Source organism: Amblyraja radiata, chromosome 21 (assembly GCF_010909765.2).
Source record: "Amblyraja radiata isolate CabotCenter1 chromosome 21, sAmbRad1.1.pri, whole genome shotgun sequence".
NCBI classification, from domain to species: Eukaryota; Metazoa; Chordata; class Chondrichthyes; order Rajiformes; family Rajidae; genus Amblyraja; species Amblyraja radiata.
In genome coordinates, this window is record NC_045976.1 from 9437630 (window position 1) to 9455733 (window position 18104).

Genomic DNA, 18104 nt, shown 5'->3' on the forward strand with positions numbered 1-18104 from the left:
CTCTTCACCCTCCCTCTTCTTTCCCCTCTCCTCCTCCCCTCCCCCACCCCTCCCTCAACTCTCTCTCCCTCTCCTTTCCCCTACCCTCAGTCACTCCCTCCCTCCCTAACTCCTCTTCCCTTCCTACCCCCCTCCTATCCCTCTATCGCCCACCTCCCCCACTCCTCACCTCCCCGTATCCCCCCCACTATCCCTCCTCACCTCTGCCACTGCCCTCCTCTCCCTCTATTCCCCACTCCCTACCTCCACCACTCCTCCCTCCTCTACTCCCCCCTCCTCTACTCCCCCCTCCTCTCCCCCTGTTCTCCCTCCTCCCTCACTCTCCCACCTCACCTGATCCCTCTTCTTTTCCCACTCCTCCTACCCTCCCCCAATCCCTCACCTCTCCTTTTCCCTACCCTCAGTCACTCCCTCCCTCCCTCCCTCCCTCCCTCCATAACTCCTCTCCCCTCCCTACTTCCCTCTTCTCCCTCTACTCCCCCACTCTCCCTCCCCAGTATCTCGAGGTTGCCGCTCCTCTCGCATGGGCGTGCCCTGGAGGAGCAGCAGCCGTCGGCGCCTTCAGAGACAGGCCTCGGATCGGCCCAGAAGCACCAGCATCTACCTCCGCACAAAGTGTGGGCGGGCGGTGTGGGGGTGGGGGGAGAGCTCGGAGAAAAGATGGGGGAAGAGCCATGGGGGAAAAGGGGTATCATGGAGGAGAGAACATGACCCAGCGAGGGAGACCAGAGGGGAAAGGGCTGGAGCTGCTGGGCATTGCGATGGCGGTGCGTTTGGGACTCACAGCGGGCGCTGGATGCTCGCCGGGATCTGATTCACCGCTTTCCGTTTGGCAACACCGCCGGGCTGGGCCAGGCCGCTTCCGGCCCCTCCTAAAATTGCGTCCAGTTGGAGACCTCCACCGGCCATCCTCGGCTCCAGTAAAGACGCGATGGCGCAGGAAGGGGCGGATCGTCCCGCGGAGCGACAGGAGAAGAGACCAATCTGCACGCCGCTGACTGGCAGGAGGGGAAATCGATCTGCACATGGGCGTTTTTTATGATTTTTAACCCTAGCTAACTTTTACAATATACTACTGATCGGAACAAAACTTGATGCACTCGCAGCACAGGAGAATGGTGAGTGAGCTGACGGAAAATTGTAGCGCTATCGTGAACCATTTTTGCGCAAATAGAAAAACCGCGGAAACGGGAAGAGCACAAGATCAGAGTTTTAGTCATGCAGAGATTGTTGTCACGTGTACCGAGGTACAGTGGAAAGCTCTTTGTTGCGTGCTATCCAGTGAAAGAAGGGACAATACGTAATTACAATCATGTCGTGCGCAGATACAGGATGAAGGGTACAACATGTAGTTCAGAAGCCTGATAACAGAGGGGGAGAAGCTGCTCCTGAGTCCGATGCTGCATGCTTTCAAGCTTCTGTATCTTCTGCCTAACGGGAGCAGGGAGAAGGAATGACCATGGTGAGAAAGATCTTTGATTATGTTAGCTGCTTTCCCGAGTCAGCGCAAAATGTAGATGGAGTCGATGGTGGGCCTATGTGATGGGCTGGGCTACATCCACAACTCTTTTGCAATTTTTCTCAATCTTGGGCAGAGCTGTTTCCAAACTAAGATGTGATGCTAGCAGAGTTAGCCGAAGAGACTTTACACTTTAGGGATGGCACAGGGGCACAGCGGTAGAGCTGCTGCCTTACAGCACCAATGACTCGGATCCGATCGTGACTACGGGTGCTGCTTGTATGGAGTTTGTGCATTCTCCCTGTGGCCACATGGGTTTTCTCCGGGTGCTCCGGTTTCCTCCCACACTCCAAAGACATGCAGGTTTGTAGGTTAATTGGTTTCAGTAATATTGTAAATTGTCCCTAGTGTGTGTAGGATAGTGTGTAGGGTAGTGGGATATATCTCTGCTTTTTTCACTTCTTCGTTAGTTCAGGGGTTTTCCTTTTTTCTCTTTCGTGTCTTTTTCGAAATTCTTTCTTTTCTCTTTTTCTTCTTTCTTTCCCTTTTTTCTTTTTTTCCGACTTAGTTATTAGTTTATAAAATGTTAAAATCGAAGCTGTATGGAAATTATATAATTGTTATGTCGATTACTCTCTCCTTGTACAATTGCTTCTAATAAAATAAATATTTTAAAAAAAAATAGCTAGTGTACGGATTCATCGTTGGCTCTGCGGGACGAAGGGCCTGTTTCCATGCTGTATCTCTAAAGTCTAAAGAGTTGGATGCCTTCTTGGAATCAATTATGTTCTAAGTCACAAAGCTTTGCACCTTCCATTAGCAATAACTGGGATAATGTCTTACCAGGAAAATCCAAATATTACATAAAGAAATGATTATTGGGATTGTAAACAAAATGCTGGAAGGTTTGCATAGCTGGTTGGATGTCATGATTAAATGTAATGGCCTGTTGACTTGGAAACACCCTAATGGGAAGCCTAAAGCTGTACGATCTTTATGTTTTTTATCCAGAAAATCAAGAACCATAGGTTAAAGGTGAGAGAGGGGGGGAAGATTTAATAGAAACCTGAGAGGCAATTTTTTTTTTTCACACAAGTACATGGATAGGAAAAGTTGAGAGGATATGGGCCAAATATGGGCAAATGGGACTGGCTTAGATCGGGCAAGTTGGGCTGAATGACCTGTTTATGTGCTGTATGATTCTATGCCAACAAATACATTTTCCACAGAGTGCTGCAGTAGTTAGAGGTTTATGGTGAGAGGGGAAAGATTGAATAGGAACCTAAGGGGCAACTTTTTCTCTCAAAGGGTGGTGGGGACATTGGACAAGCTGCCAGAAGAGGTCGATGAGGCGGGTACAATAACAACATTGAATAGATGCTTGGACAGGTACATGGGTAGGAAATGTTTAGAGGGATATGGGCCAAATGTGGGCAAATGGTACTAGCGTGGGCACTTTGGTCGTTATGGAAGACTTGGGCTAAAGGGCCTGTTTCTATATGTTATGACTCCATGAAATGTCTGTGGTAAGTGCTGACTGAGACTGTATGAGTTATAATGACCATAATTCCGTACAATTATCATCAAATGTCTTTGGTAATTTTTATTTTACTATTCATCCTTTTATTTAATTACTGGCAATTCTTAAAATGAAATTATGTTTTGAATTTCAGGTTGGGGAAGTCAAAGTTCAAAGGTTCAGATCCACCATAACACGTGGCTACATTTCCCTGGACACAGTTTTCGATGGATCCTGACATTTATACTTCTCTTTGTCCTTGTCTGCGAGATCGCAGAAGGGATGTATTCTAACGGGTATGGCTGAGATTTATTGCATTATTACCTTCGAAATGTGTCATTTGACCATATCTAAAACTGTTGTTTTAGTTTAGTTTAGTTTACTTTGGAGATACAGGCTGTGGAAGAAATTAATTTAGAGATAAATTAAAGGAAAATCAAAAGCGGAGAGTTTGCAGGTTTGCTTCAAGAGACTTTATTGCATGATATCATGGAGAGATGGCAGCAGTTTAGTACTCACCAGTTCTCTGATTTTACAACAGAATTAGCCGACAGTTATACTATGCGGTAACCAACTTTTGTTTTTTGTTAGATCCAAAAATACGAAAATATACTATCTATTACATGGGTACGAATTATTTCTTTAGTCATAACATCCTTTTGGTTTATGTCAATCTTATTCATCAACTGATGGTTAATACACATCAAACACAATACAAGGGCATTTTGACATTATTCTATCTCACCTTTTAGGCTGACCGCACCACCATCCCCTCTCCAAGCCAATCATAAGCCCCCTGTTTACTGCAACGTATCTACGCTACTAGCGGTAGGGGGCGCGGGTGGTCTTCTGTAACACACTGCTGAGAGAAACAAGCTTCCTTATCTCTCTACTATTTCATGTTTACATTTACCATCCACCCTTCAACACATTCCTAGACAAGAGGAAATACGTCTAATCTTACTTTGCCATTCCCACGAACCTCTTCTACACCTGGTCAACGAGAGATGCCAATTGTCACATTCAAACACCCTTTCGTTACCTTGTTCAATTCCAATCAAAATTAAGTAAGAAAGGATGTTAATATTTTCTTCCACACAGGCCCTTCGGCCCATCGAGTCCGCGCCGACCATTGATCCCTGCACATTAACTCTACCCTACGCACACTTGGGACATTTATACCAAGCCTAGTAACCTACAAACCTGCAGGTCTCTGGAGTGTGGGAGGAAACCGAAGATCTTGGATGTCACAGGGAGAACGTACAAACTCTGTACAGACGGCACCTGTAGTCAGGCTTGAATTCTGGTGTCTGGCATTGTAAGGCAGTAGCTCTACCACTGCGCCACCATGCCGCCCACAGATGATACCTGCACTCATATCAGATCAAGAGCTTCCACTAATTTTCATGATAAATGATATGTAACAGTAAGTTTTGGAATGTTAGTCTAAAGTATTATTGAACTCATCATCAGTAATGGTTGCAGGAGAGTACCGATGATGCAGCGGGTAGAGCTGCTGCCTCGCAGCACCAAAGACCCAGGTTCGATCCTGACCTTGGGGGTTCTCTGTGTGGAGTTTGCAAGTTCTCCCTGTGCTCCAGTTTAGAATAGGAGAGTAGAATAGAATGCCTTTTATTGTCATTCAAACAGGTTGGTTTGAACAAAATTGCATTTCTACAGTCTTAACATTACCAAAAAACCCAAGACACACACTTAACACAATTTGCACAAATATCCATCACAGTGAATGTCCAACACCTCCTCACTGTGATGGAAGGCAATAGTCTTATCTCTTTCCTTTGTTCTTCTCCCGTGGAGACCAGTGAGTTTATCCCAACCTGCCATGAAAGTTGGTTACAGGGGCACGGGAAACTATTGGTTCACCAGATACCTGGCTGGATTTACCTCTACAAAGAACGTTATCCATCTGTTATCCACTACAAAATGCAATTAATCCTGCCACAGTTTTCAGTTCCCTCTCTGTTTCTCATTTATGTCATAGAACACAGAATAGTACATACAGCAAGGGAACAGGCCCTTTTGTCCACAATGTCTATGCCGAACATGACGCCAAGTTAAACTAATCTCCTCTGCCTGCACGTGATCCATATCCCTGCATTCCCTGCAAATCCATGTACCTACCTAAAAGCCTCTTACATTCTCCTATTACAGGGGTTCCCAACCTTTTTCGTCCCGTTTACCCCTGGCAACTTTAATAGCACAAAACAATGCTATTTCACTTATTTATGAACAATTAATGATAATAATAATAATAATAATAATAAATTTTATTTATGGGCGCCTTTCAAGAGTCTCAAGGACACCTTACAAAAATTGAGCATGTAGAGGAAAAACATGTAAGGGGAATGAAATAAATAGTAGAGACATGACTAGTACACAAAGTAAAGACAGAATTCAATACAAAACACAGTATGAGGCAATTAATGCACAGATGAAAAGGGACGGGGACGTGGGGCTAAGGATAGGCAGAGGTTAAGAGATGGGTCTTGAGGCGGGACTGGAAGATGGTGAGGGACACGGAATTGCGGATCAGTTGGGGGAGGGAGTTCCAGAGTCTGGGAGCTGCCCTGGAGAAGGCTCTGTCCCCAAAACTGCGGAGGTTGGACTTGTGGATGGAGAGGAGACTGGCTGATGTGGATCTGAGGGACCGTGAGGGTTGGTAGGGGGAGAGGAGGTCAGTGAGATATGGGGGGGCCAGATGATGGAGGGCTTTGTAGGTGAGGACCAGGATTTTGTAGGTGATCCGGTGGGAGATGGGAAGCCAGTGAAGTTGTTTGAGGACTGGAGTGATGTGATGCCAGGATTTGGTGTGGGTGATGAGTCGGGCGGCTGCGTTCTGGACCAGTTGGAGTGAACAGATACCGGTATACCAGAACCAAACACAGTCAGTCAATGAGAAAAAATATGTACAAATCCAGTATCAACAAACTTACCCCCTGGGTAGATGAAATTTACCCCGGGTTGGGAACCCTTGTCCTATCAGATCTGCCTTCACCATCCCTGGCAGCATGTTCCAGACACTCGCCACTCTCTGTACGCCTCATTTAAACCTTATCCCTCTTACCAAAAGCTATGCATTCTTGTCTTTGACATTTCCACCCTGAGGAAAATGGTTCTGACTGTCTATCCTATCTATGCCTCGCACAAATTTTATATACTTCTATCAGGTCTCCCCCTCAACTGCCGATGTTATGGAGAAAACCTCTCCAACCTCTCCTTTTAGCTAATACCCTCTAATCCAGGCAGTATTCTGGTAAACCTCTTCTGCACTCTTTCTAAACCCTCCACGTCCTTCCTATATCTAGAAATTATTGCGCACTGCCTTTCCCCTCCAGTCTTTTAACATTATTTTCCTTCATCATCTCTTCATTGATAACCCACTTACTTTGTTCATACGTTCCTCAGTTATAGGAGCAGAAATAGGCAATTCGGCCCTTCAAGGCTACTCCGCTATTCAATCATGGCTGATCTATCTTCCCCTCACAACCCCATTCTCCTGCCTTCTCCCCATCACCCCTGACACCTGTACTAATCAAATCACTTTGATCCCTCCTTTGTTCTCTTAATTTTCCCTTCCCGTCTATAACACACAGCCCCTCTACCTAAGGGTGGCGGTGGAGGCAAATATGATAGTGGCATTTAGATTCAAGATTCAAGAGAGTTTATTGTCATGTGTCCCAGATGGGACAATGAAATTCTTGCTTTGCTTTCAGCACAACAGAATATTGCAGGCATACATTAAGCGGCTTTTAGATCGACACATGGATATGCAGGGAATGGAGAGATATGAATGATGTGCAGGCAGATACATTGTATGATTAGTTCAATGTGAGATCATGTCCAACACAGACATTGTGGTCCAAAGGGACTGTTCCCGTGCTGTGCTTTTCTCTGTTCTATTGTGCCACTGATTAGAAACTAATTACTCTGATTTTATTTCTGAATGAGATCAATCTCAATGACAGCGTGAAATCTATTGCACAAAATTAATAACTCATTCTGGGTCAATGTTCTGCTGTTGGTAATCTGCCAGATGTGACTAATCTAGAAATCAGATGTGGCTGATTGAGATTGAGATCAAATTGATTGCTCATCATTGAATGATGGATGACTTCATGACGCTATCATTGGCCCAACCCTCTCAATCCTGATAAATCTGCAATCCATCCATGCAATCTTTAACCACTTTAACCGTTTAGTTTAGTTTAGAGATACAGTGCGGAAACAGGCCCTTCGGCCCACCGGGTCCATGCCGACCACCGATCCCCGCACATTAGCACTACCCTACACACACTAGGGACAACGTTTACACTTTAACCAAACCAATTAATCTACAAACCCGTACGTCTTTGGTGTGTGGGAGGAAGCCGAAGATCTCGGAAAAAACCCATGTGGTCACAGGAAGAACGTACAAACTCCGTACGGACAGCACCCGTAGTCGGGATCGAACCCAGGTCTCTCGCGCTGCAAGCGCTGTAAGGCAGCAACTCTACCGCTGCGCCACCAGGATAAACCAGTGAAACAAAACGATGTGTGCACTCATTAACTGCTTAGTTTCCTTTACCTACTGCATGGCGATTAGCAAATCTACATTTCAATTACACTGATACGTTATGTGAGTGTTTTAACTAAAATCAGTAAATGTGACTCATTTGGTGAAAATGGCTGCCATTTTATTTATGGATCTGAAACTTCTGTCTAATCCCGACATGAAACGTCACCTATCCATGTTCTCCAGGGATGCTGCCTGACCCGTGGGTTACTCCAGCACTTTGTGTCTTTTTAACTTTAGTTTAGTTTAGAGATACAGCATGGAAACAGGCCTTTCAGCCCACCGATTCCATGCTGACCATTCGCACAAGTTCTATGTTATTCTACTTTCTCATCTACTCCCTACACACTAGGGACAATTTACAGAGGGACAATTAACCTACAAACGTGCACGCCATTGGGATGTGGGAGAAAACCGCAGCACCCAGAGGAAACCCACGTGTTCACAAGGAGAACGTGCAAACTCCACACACAGACCTCACCTGAGGTCAGGATCGAATCCAGGCCTGTGGTGCTGTGAGGCAGCAGCTCTACCCGCTGCGCCACTGGGCCGCCCTAACTTGTCTTTCGAAGATCACAATGTTGTGCATTCCTGATCAGAATTACAAACGTTCCTCGGCAATCTGTAAATCATGCACAGTGTTGTTTATTAAGTCATGATTCAAGGCTAAAGTGGATATCAAACGAGAACAACTCTGCAGATATTATCAAGGGCAACTGTGTGGAAAAGTCTAAAGCAAAACCAAGTGTGTACACCAGACACATGAATAAATATTTTCATGTTACGTTAAGCTTTTAGATAAAATCTCTGACTATCTCTCAGTGTCAACCAGATATTCAAACAGAATCTATTCCAATGGAAATAGACCCAGTCTAACAAAATCAGTATGTTCACTAAATAAGGTATCTCCCGTGGATCATCGTGGAACCATTTTATTGTTCCTTTTGTTTTATAAACACTTGGAACATTTGTAGCATTCCAGTCTATTTGATCATCTACCTCCTTAATGTTCTTGCTTCTTGTGAAGGCTATCCAAAAGAAACTTGTGTTAACAACACTCTCTGTGACCTTTCAAGATCCCATTATGTTTTAATGCCAATGAAAGTCATGTTTGAAATGTGACGTTGGAGAGTGTGTTGACTAATTTGCACGTAAGGATTCAGAAAAACCCCATAATTGAGATAGATCAGAAGAATTATAGAAATAAACGGCACAGAAAATAGGATATAAAGTGCTGGAGTAACTCATTGGGTCAGGCAGCATCCCTATAGAGCATGAATAGGCAATGTTTTGGTCGGGACCCTTTCTCAAGCAAGTGTGTGGGTGCACAGTGGCTTGGCGGTTGAGTTGCTGCCTCACAGCACCAGACACCGAGTTTAATCCTGGCTGTGGGTGCTGTCTGTACAGAGATTGTACGTTCTCCCGTTGATGCCGTGGGTTTTCTGCGGGTGCTCCGGTTTCCTTCCACACTCTAAAGACGTACAGGTTTGTAAGTTAATTGGCTTTGGTAAAAATTGTGAATTGTCCATAGTGTGTGTAGGGATGATCGCTGGTCGGCTCGTACTCAGTGGTCTGAAGGGCTTGTTTCCGCACTGTATCTCTAAAGTCTAAAAGGTCTAAATCTGATTTAAAGTTACAATTTGGCCTGACATCTATTACTCCTCCACTGAAGAGTATTATTATCTATCCCCAAACTTTACCTCAATAAAGTTTGGCTCTAATCTTTGTTCTGTACCTTCTCTCACTCTACCTCTCTGTAAATTTTGATCGAAACACACTTTCGTTTTCTAAATTGCAGATCCTCATTGGTGGAATTTCTAATTATTTAATTTTTCGTTCGTTGATCATTCGGGTAAAACTCCATCACCCTCCGTCCGAGGCCAATCAACGCGGTCTGGAATCCAAAATTAGACCAAGCTTAGAAAAGAACAGCCCAGCAACAGCCCCTTCGGCCCACGATGTCTGTGCCGAACGTGATGCCCAGATGAACTAATCACGGCGGTGGGACCTCGGTGGTGGTGATGCCTCGTGGCGGCAACGAAGCCTCACGGGTCAACCAAGTGGTCGATGGGCGTTGAGAGTGTGGGGGGAGCCGCCGTGGGGCGGGGAGGGTGGGGGGGGAAGAACGATGGGGGACCCGGTGCCTCGATGGAGTGGAGGAGAAGAACAATGGACAATGGAGACCCTGCTTAGGGGTGGGGGAGGAGGTGGAGAACAAAGGAGGAACTTTGTAACTTTGTCTGTGTCTGCTATTTGTACACATTGGGTAAGCAAGCATTTCACTGTGCCTTGTCACATGTGACTATAAAGTGTTCCCTTCCATTCCAACTAATCGCCTCTGCCTGCAAGTGATCCATTATGGAGGGATAATGAATGGATCCTTGCATGTCCATGTGCCTATTTTAAACGCTTATTAAATACTACTATTGTATCTGCCTCCACCATCACCCTTGGCAGCAATTAACCTGCAAAGACACACGTCTTTGGGATAGGGGGAAACCAGAGCACCCAGAAGAAATCCAGACTGTCACAGGGAGAATGTGCAAATACACACAGACAGCTCCCAAGGTCAGGATTGAATCCTGGTCATTGCCACCGAGAGGTAATGGGCACTGTGTCATCTGATAATAGAATTCTTAAGGATTTGACGCTCTGAATGGGCTCAGAAGTAAATAATCGGGAGTACGAACTTGATGTTGAATTGGGATATATGGGTCGAAGATATATAAAAAATGCTGGAGTAACTCAGCGGGACAGGCAGCATCTCTGGAGAGAAGGAATGTGTGACGTTTCGGGTTGAGATCCTTCTTCAGACTCGACCCGAAACAGCACCCATTCCTTCTCTCCAGAGATGCTGCGTCGCTGAGTTACTCCAGCATTTTGTGTCTATCTTCGATGTAAACCAGCATCTGCAGTTCTTTCCAACACACTGTGATATCCAGGTGTCAGGTGTGATACACCCTTTGCTAATCTATGCTGACTCTTAATTCAACCTCAAGTGCAGGATTTTGAGCCATTTGATCATCTAATAATGGACTCGAATACTTCCCTAATAACTGAATGTCAGATCATATTCACTGTTCCATAATTCCATAATCTTCAGCTCCCATCTTTCGTAAATAGCAGAGTGATGATCACAGTTTTCCATTCTAGAGACGTTTTTGGAATATAACTTTGATAACTTTGGAAGATTATAGTCCGAGCGCATGTGGTGGTGTTCTTATCTATTGGCCTTCAGCGTCTTGGGACGAAAGCTATCTGATCCTGGGGATTTGCCATTTCCAGAGTCAGACTTTTCTTCATTTTGCTAGTTTAAGTTTGATGAGTCTTTGACTTACTATTTATTTCTTCAGCTTGCTCTCTCACTGTAAGTACTAACACTCACAACTTATTAAATTTTTCTGCGAGTTGTTTATTTTCAGTTATAATATCATTCATACTAAACACCCGATGCGCCCTTGACTGCGCGCCTACATTTTGCTCTAACTCCATTGACATGTTTGCAAATGCCAGCATCGTAGACGGCTGGATCTCGAACAAGATGAAACAGAATGTAAAAACAAAGAACTAACTCAGCGGGACAGGCAGGATAGAAGGAATGGTTTATGTTTCGGGTTGAGACCCTTCAGTCTGAGAGTCAGGGGAGAGGGAGATAGAGATATGGAAGGGTAAGGTGTGAAAACGAGTGATCAAAGGGAACAAAGATCAAGGAAAATGTAGAATGGATCATTGTTAGGTGGGGGGAAGTTGACGAATGAGGTTATTCCAATATTTTGTGTCTATCAGTTCCATCTGTCGGGCAGCATCTCTGGAGAACATGTATAGGCGGTGTTTGTGTGAAGTTTACATTTCCGTTGGAATCCCACACGGTCACAGGGAGAAAAGGTAAACTTTGCACAAACAGCACCAGAGGTTAAGATTGAACCACGGTCCTTGGCGTTGTGAGGCAGCAACTCTTCCAGCTCCGCCACCGTGTGTCGCCTTGTGCATATGCAAAAATAATTGAACTTGAAGTAGATAAAGTCGTTGGAAAGATCAGAAAACTCTGGGTCTGTCACAGAAGAGGAGATGAGCATTGTAGCAGATCAGCCATGATCATATTGAACGGCGGGGTAGGTTTGAGGGGCCGAGTGGCCTACTCCTACTCCTAATTTCTTACGCTTCGATGCAGTCGTACCTCTTCATTGGTTCCAGGATATACTGTTGCAAGAAAGAGTCCTAAACACACTTACCAAGTGCGTCATCTTGCTGACATGGGAGACGGTGCTGGTCCCGATGAACTCCCCTCCAATGAAACCATACGATTGATTATTGTCACATGTTTGTCTTATCTCTGCATTTATCCATCCTGCCGCCTCAAAACTGCATGTAGTTGATCTATACACATATCAGTATTTCTTAATTGTACCCAAAAATTGCCGATTATCTTCGACTTGCATCGACAGTGACAATAATCCCTCTTCACTATGTTTTTAAGAAGGAACTGCAGGTGCTGGAAAATCGAAGGTACACAAAAATGCTGGAGAAACTCAGCGGGTGCAGCAGCATCTATGGAGCGAAGGAAATAGGCAACGTTTCGGCCCGAAACGTTGCCTATTTCCTTCGCTCCATAGATGCTCCTGCACCCGCTACGTTTCTCCAGCATTTTTGTGTACCATCCCTCTTCACTATGTTTACTGTAGATTTAATAACCTGATGCATTTCATTCCCAGTCTTGAATCTCTTGTATCCTATTTCCTTCGCTCCATAGATGCCGCTGCACCCGCTGAGTTTCTCCAGCATTTTTGTGTACCATCCCTCGTCACTATGTTTACTGCAGATTTAACAACCTGATGCATTTCATTCCCAGTCTTGAATCTCTTGTAGCTGGTGATGACCTCAGCTATGCTGCTGTATTAGATACAGTTAGTTGGGTCACAACTTTCATTTACCTTGTTCTAATGCTCCCCGACAATTTTGTTCCTCTTGATCATCAACCCTTGTTGCTTTGAATTTGTTATGGATCTTTGAGCAGGGCCAAATGACAACTGTTGACTCATTTTCCTGATTGCGGTAATTAGAGCACATCCAGACAAACTCTGCAACTTCTGGTAACTGCGGCTTACTTGCAATTGCATTTCTTCAAATCATTAACAAAAATAAATTACAACTTAATGGCATGAACATTGAATTCTCTAATTTTAGGGAACTAATCTACAACAAACCCACCTGACCTCTCCCTTTCCCCCCCTTCTCTTCCCTACGCTCCCTGGACTGGCATGCATTTCTCCCCTTCCCCTCCCCCCTGTCCACTTCCACCTATATTCCTTCCTCTAGCTTCACAATTAGTACTCTTCTATCATCAATTTAATAACATTTAATTTAAGTACCATTTTAATTCGCCTGTGGGCATTAGTTAACTAAAATTCATTTTTTATAAACGTTTCATCAGAATCACCTCTGACACAGGTGGTGTCCCAGCCTGAAACGTCACCTATCCATGTTCTCCCCAGATGCTGCCTGACCGGTACTCCAGCACTATGTGTTTTGCTCAAATAAATCCTGAGTATGAATGAACCAGAACGTCACAGTGGCGCAGCGGTAGAGTTGCTGCCTTACAACGTCAGAGACTTGGGTTCAATCCTGACTGCAGGTGCTGTCTGTACGGAGTTTGTACGTTCTCCCCGTGACCGAGTGGGTTTTCTCCAAGATCTTTGATTTCCTCCCGCACTCCAAAGACGTACAGGTTTGTAGGTTAATATTCCTGGTATAAAATGTAAAATTGTCTCGTGTGTGTGTGTGTGTAGGATAGTGTTAAGGGCTTGGCCCACTTTACGAGCCAATTCAAGAGTTCTCCCGAGTTTCCCCTGATTCGAACTCAGAGAATTACGGTAATAGCCGCTCGTAGGTACTTGGGGCTCTCATGGACATTTTTCAACATGTTGAAAAATCTTGTTGAAAAATCTTCACGAGTCTTCACCGCGTTTCCCGAGTACCTGCCATTAGCGTTATGAGCCGCTAAGAGATGTCCCGAGCTCCGACGTACCCGCTACATACATTCTACGTGCTTACCACGAGGTTGATTTTTTTTTAAACTCGGGAGAGCTCTTGAATTACCTCGTACAGTGGGACAGACCCTTTAGTGTGCAGGGATCGCTGGTTGACGCGGACTCGGTGGGCCAAAGGGCCTGTTTCTGCTCTGTATCTCTAAACTAAACTAAACTAAACAATTGGAAATCCAGAATTGCCAAAAACACCTCAATTAAAATAAATGATGATGTGAATCTCAATCTGTCAGTCCCTCACAGTTTGTCGGACCATCTAGGTGATGCTATCCGTCCAAGGACAGGATGTTCAGTTCCTCAACGTCTTCTGTCCTTGACCCTGTCACATTAATGGCCTGAAGATAACTGGGGAGCTAAGGCTCGGAAAGTGGACACATTAAAATATTTACCCGGGCCCATTGTGGAAAGAGTCGTAACATTTCCCTCTCATTCACCAAGGTTAACAAACCATTCCATCACTGTCAGTTTGGTATCTGAAGGAGGCACATTCAACAGTGTGCTGGACTCATTATTAACTGATGAACCTCTATTAACTCATGCAGCTATTCAATGTACTTTTAGTTTAGAGATACATTGTGGAAACAGGTCCTTTGGCTCACTGAGTCCACGCCGACCAACGATCACCTATACACGACAGACTTGGGGCGATATTACAGGGTCCGATTAATCTAGAAACCTGCACATCTTTGGAATGTGGGAGGAAACCGGAGCACCCAGAGAAGACCCACGTGGTCACAGGGAGAACGTGTAAACTTCATGCAGTTGTAGTTGAAATGCTATATTTATAATATTATATCATACTTATTTTATGCTCTGAACATTTATTAGTAGAATTTTCTTTTAGTAGCAGAGAATGTTCTTAATTTGTAGTTTCTTGTTACTACTATTCTTACACTGTTGTACTTAAGATTGATTGTGTTTATGTATAAGAATTTTAGTTCAGTTTTGTTTAGAGTAGAGATACAGCGTGGAAACAGGCCCTTCGGCCCACTAAATCCATACTGACCGGCGATACCTGTACACGAGCACTATCCGACACACACAAGGGACAATTTACAATTATACCAAGCCAATCAACCTACAAACCTGTATGTCTTTGGAACGTGGGAGGAAACCGGAGCACCTGGAGAAAACCCACGAGTACAAATTCCATACAGACAGCACCCGTAGTCACGATGCACCCAAATTATATACAATAAAACGAATTTCACTGGACCTAGGTGGATGTGACAATGAAGTACCATTGAACCCATTGTCCTATTGAGGAGTTCCGTGTGATCCATATCCCTTCGTCTGCCCCAGGAATAGAACGATAAGGAATCTAAACAGTTGTGTTTGATAATGTTGCTAATTATGATAAAAGATCGGGAAGTTGGGTCTAATTGTAAAACATTTGCGCAAAAATGGTACACGATAGCGCCACGATTTGTTTGCCACCTTACTCACCATTGTCCTGTGCTGCAAATGCATCAAGCTTTGTTCCGATCGGTGGTATATTTTAAAAGTTATTAAGGTTTAAATATTCTGTCAGTCGTGGCCAGGGCGGCCACGCCCCTTCCTACACCATCGCCGCACTGATGGGCCGCCTCCGCTGTCAGTCACAGGCCGCGGCCCGCTTCCCTGCTGGCACGGCCTGCCACCCTGCCGGCGCCTACGTTCCTTCCGGCGCGGCCCATCTTCCTGCCGGCGCGGCCTGCCTGCCTGCTTATCGGCGCAGCCCGCCTACCTGAGGGCGCGACCTTCCTGCTGGAGATCCCGAGACCTGGGCGCTGAGCCTGGCTCTAATGGCTGATGCTCCTCCGGGGCACGCAAGAAAAGAGAAGGAGCGGCAACCTTGAGATCCTGGGGAGGTGAGGAGGGAGAGTGGGGGGATTGATGGAGAGATGGGGATAGGGAAGGAGAGGGAGGGGAAAGTGGGGGAGGTGAGGAGGGAGAGTGGGGGAGAAGGGGGGATAGAGGGAGAGGAGGGGGTTAGGGAGGGGAGGTGAGTTATGGAGGGAGGGAGGGAGGGAGTGACTGAGGGTAGGGGCAAAGAGGTGGGGGAGGGATTGTGGCAGGTTAAGAGGTGAGGGGAAATAAGAGGGAGGAGGTGAGGAGGGAGAGTGGGGGAGGAGAGGGAATAGAAGGAGGGGGAAGTGGGGGAGGTAGGGAGTGGGGAATAGAGGGAGAGGAGGGCGGTGGGGGAGGTCAGGAGAGATAGTGGGAGAGGGTAGGGGGAGGTGAGGAGTGCGGGAGGTGAGGGATAGAGGGATAGGAGGGGGGTAGGGAGGGGAGAAGAGTTACAGAGGGAGGGAGTGACTGAGGGTAGGGGAAAGGAGAGGGAGGGAAAAGTGAGGGAGGAATTGGGGGAGGGGAAACAAGAGGGAGGGTGAAGAGTAGGGGGAGGGAGTGCTGGGGGATGATGGGAAATGAGCCGCGCCTGTGCAGTTGGGGGCTATGCGTGAGTGGTGGAATATTGCGTTGGGGGAATGGGTGAGTGGTGGAATATTGTGTTGGGGCTATGCGTGAGTGGTGGAATATTGCGTTGGGGGAATGGGTGAGTGGTGGAATATTGTGTTGGGGGAGCGGACTCAACTGGTCTGCACTTAGTCTGGTATATTATAAGCCTCCATTATCTACATGATGCTCTGGCATGTAGCAGATTACAGAGAGGAATAGATACTGCCAGGTCCATCACGGGTACTGACCAGCCCACCAATGAAGGGATCTATAGGAGTTGCTACCTGAAAAAGGCACACCACCATGGCCATGCTTGCAATTCACACCTACCATCAGGAATAAGGTACATTCTGAAAACCAGCAGGTTCAAGAATAACTTCCACCCAACAACTATCACGCTCTTGATAGCAGCACAACACTAACCTCAACTATGAACTTCTATGGACTGCGTAAGTGATGGAACTGCAGATGCTTCAGAGTCTGATGAAGGGTCTCGACCTGAAATGTAATTTTCTCCAGAGATGCTGCTTGACCTGCTGAGTTACTCCAGCACTTTGTGTCTATCTTCTGCGGGCTCTCTTTGGTTCAACTAAGGACTTGGGGTTTACTTTTACGGTTATTAATTTATACATTTTAAAATTATACAGATAACCCTCATTGTAACAAACTATTGTGGAGGTGTGGCGATGAGGCGGGGGGGGGGGTGGCGTCCGTTATTGCCAATAACGTGTTCACGGTGGCGCAGCGGTAGATTTGCTGCCTTACAGTGAATGCAGCCCCAGAGACCCGGGTTCGATCCCGACTACGGGTGCTGGCCGTACGGAGTTCTCCCCGTGACCTGCGTGGGTTTTCTCCGAGATCTTCCGTTTCCTCCAACACTCCAAAGACGTACAGACAGGTTTGTAGGTTAATTGACTTTGTAAGTTTAAAAATTGTCCCTCGTGGGTGTAGGATAGTGTTAATGTGCGGGGATCGCTGGTTGGTGCGGACTCGGTGGGCCGTATGGCCTGTTTCCGCGCTGTATCTCTAAACTAAGCTAAACTAAACCAAGTAAAAGACTCGCTCCAACCACCTAGCGGTTGCTCTGTGAAGCAACAAGTTGATGACACTTAAATATTCTTGACCTCCAACATATATTTGTAAAATACCATGGCATCAGACCAGGCCCTTCTCACAACGCCTTTTTGTTTTGCCGATACAGGAAAATGGACACACACCACCTTCACCTCTTTATGCCGGCAACCATGGGATTCATCGCTGCCACCGCATCCATCATTTACTATCATAACATCGAAACGTCCAACTTCCCAAAGTTATTATTAGGTGAGTTGACATGACTGCCCGATGTAGAACATAGAACACTACAGCACAAGAACTGGCCCTTTGGCCCACAATGTCCTTGTTGAACATGATGCGAAGACCAACTCTCATCTGCCTGCACATAATCCTACCCCTCCATTCCCTGGATAGCCATGTGCCTATCCAAAAGCCTCTTAACCACTGCTATCTTATTTGCCTCCACAACCTGGGGATGGCACAGTAGCGCAGCGGTAGAGTTGCTGCCTTACAGCGCCAGAACACGGATTTGATCCTGACTACGGGGTGCTTATCTGTACATAGTTTGTACGTTCTCCCCATGACCTGTATGGGTTTAACTCTGGGACCTCCAAAGACATACATGTTTGTAGATTAATCGGCTTGGTAAAAATTGTAAATTTTCCCTAGTGTGTGGGATAGCGTTAAGATGCGGGGATTGCTGGTCGGCGCAGACTCTGTGGGCCGAAGGGCCTGTTTGCGCACTGTATCTCTAAACTAAACAACACAAAAACTACCCCTGGGTTCTAGGCATCCACCATTCTCTGTGTGAAAAATGTGTCTTGCACATTGCTTTTAAACTTGGCCCCTCTCACCTTAAAACTAACCCCTCTAGTATTTTATCTGTCCTTTGTGGGGAAAGGGGTCTACACTTTTTATGCCTTTCATCATTATATGTATTTCCGTCAGGTCTTTCCTTAAACTCCGGCATTCCAGAGAAAACAACCAAGTCATTTCTGCTGTGACCCTCCACTT

General features: G+C 45.8%; 1 protein-coding gene across 1 annotated transcript in view; it reads left to right on the top strand.

Moving 5' to 3' along the window:
* Window positions 1-18104, top strand: part of abcc9 (ATP binding cassette subfamily C member 9) — a 155782-nt gene that overhangs the window by 12589 nt on the left and 125089 nt on the right. Inside the window, exons 2-3 of the mRNA XM_033039473.1 lie at window positions 3133-3274; window positions 17236-17357. Coding sequence (XP_032895364.1) covers window positions 3133-3274; window positions 17236-17357 — 264 coding nt within the window. The remainder of the gene's footprint in view (window positions 1-3132; window positions 3275-17235; window positions 17358-18104) is intronic.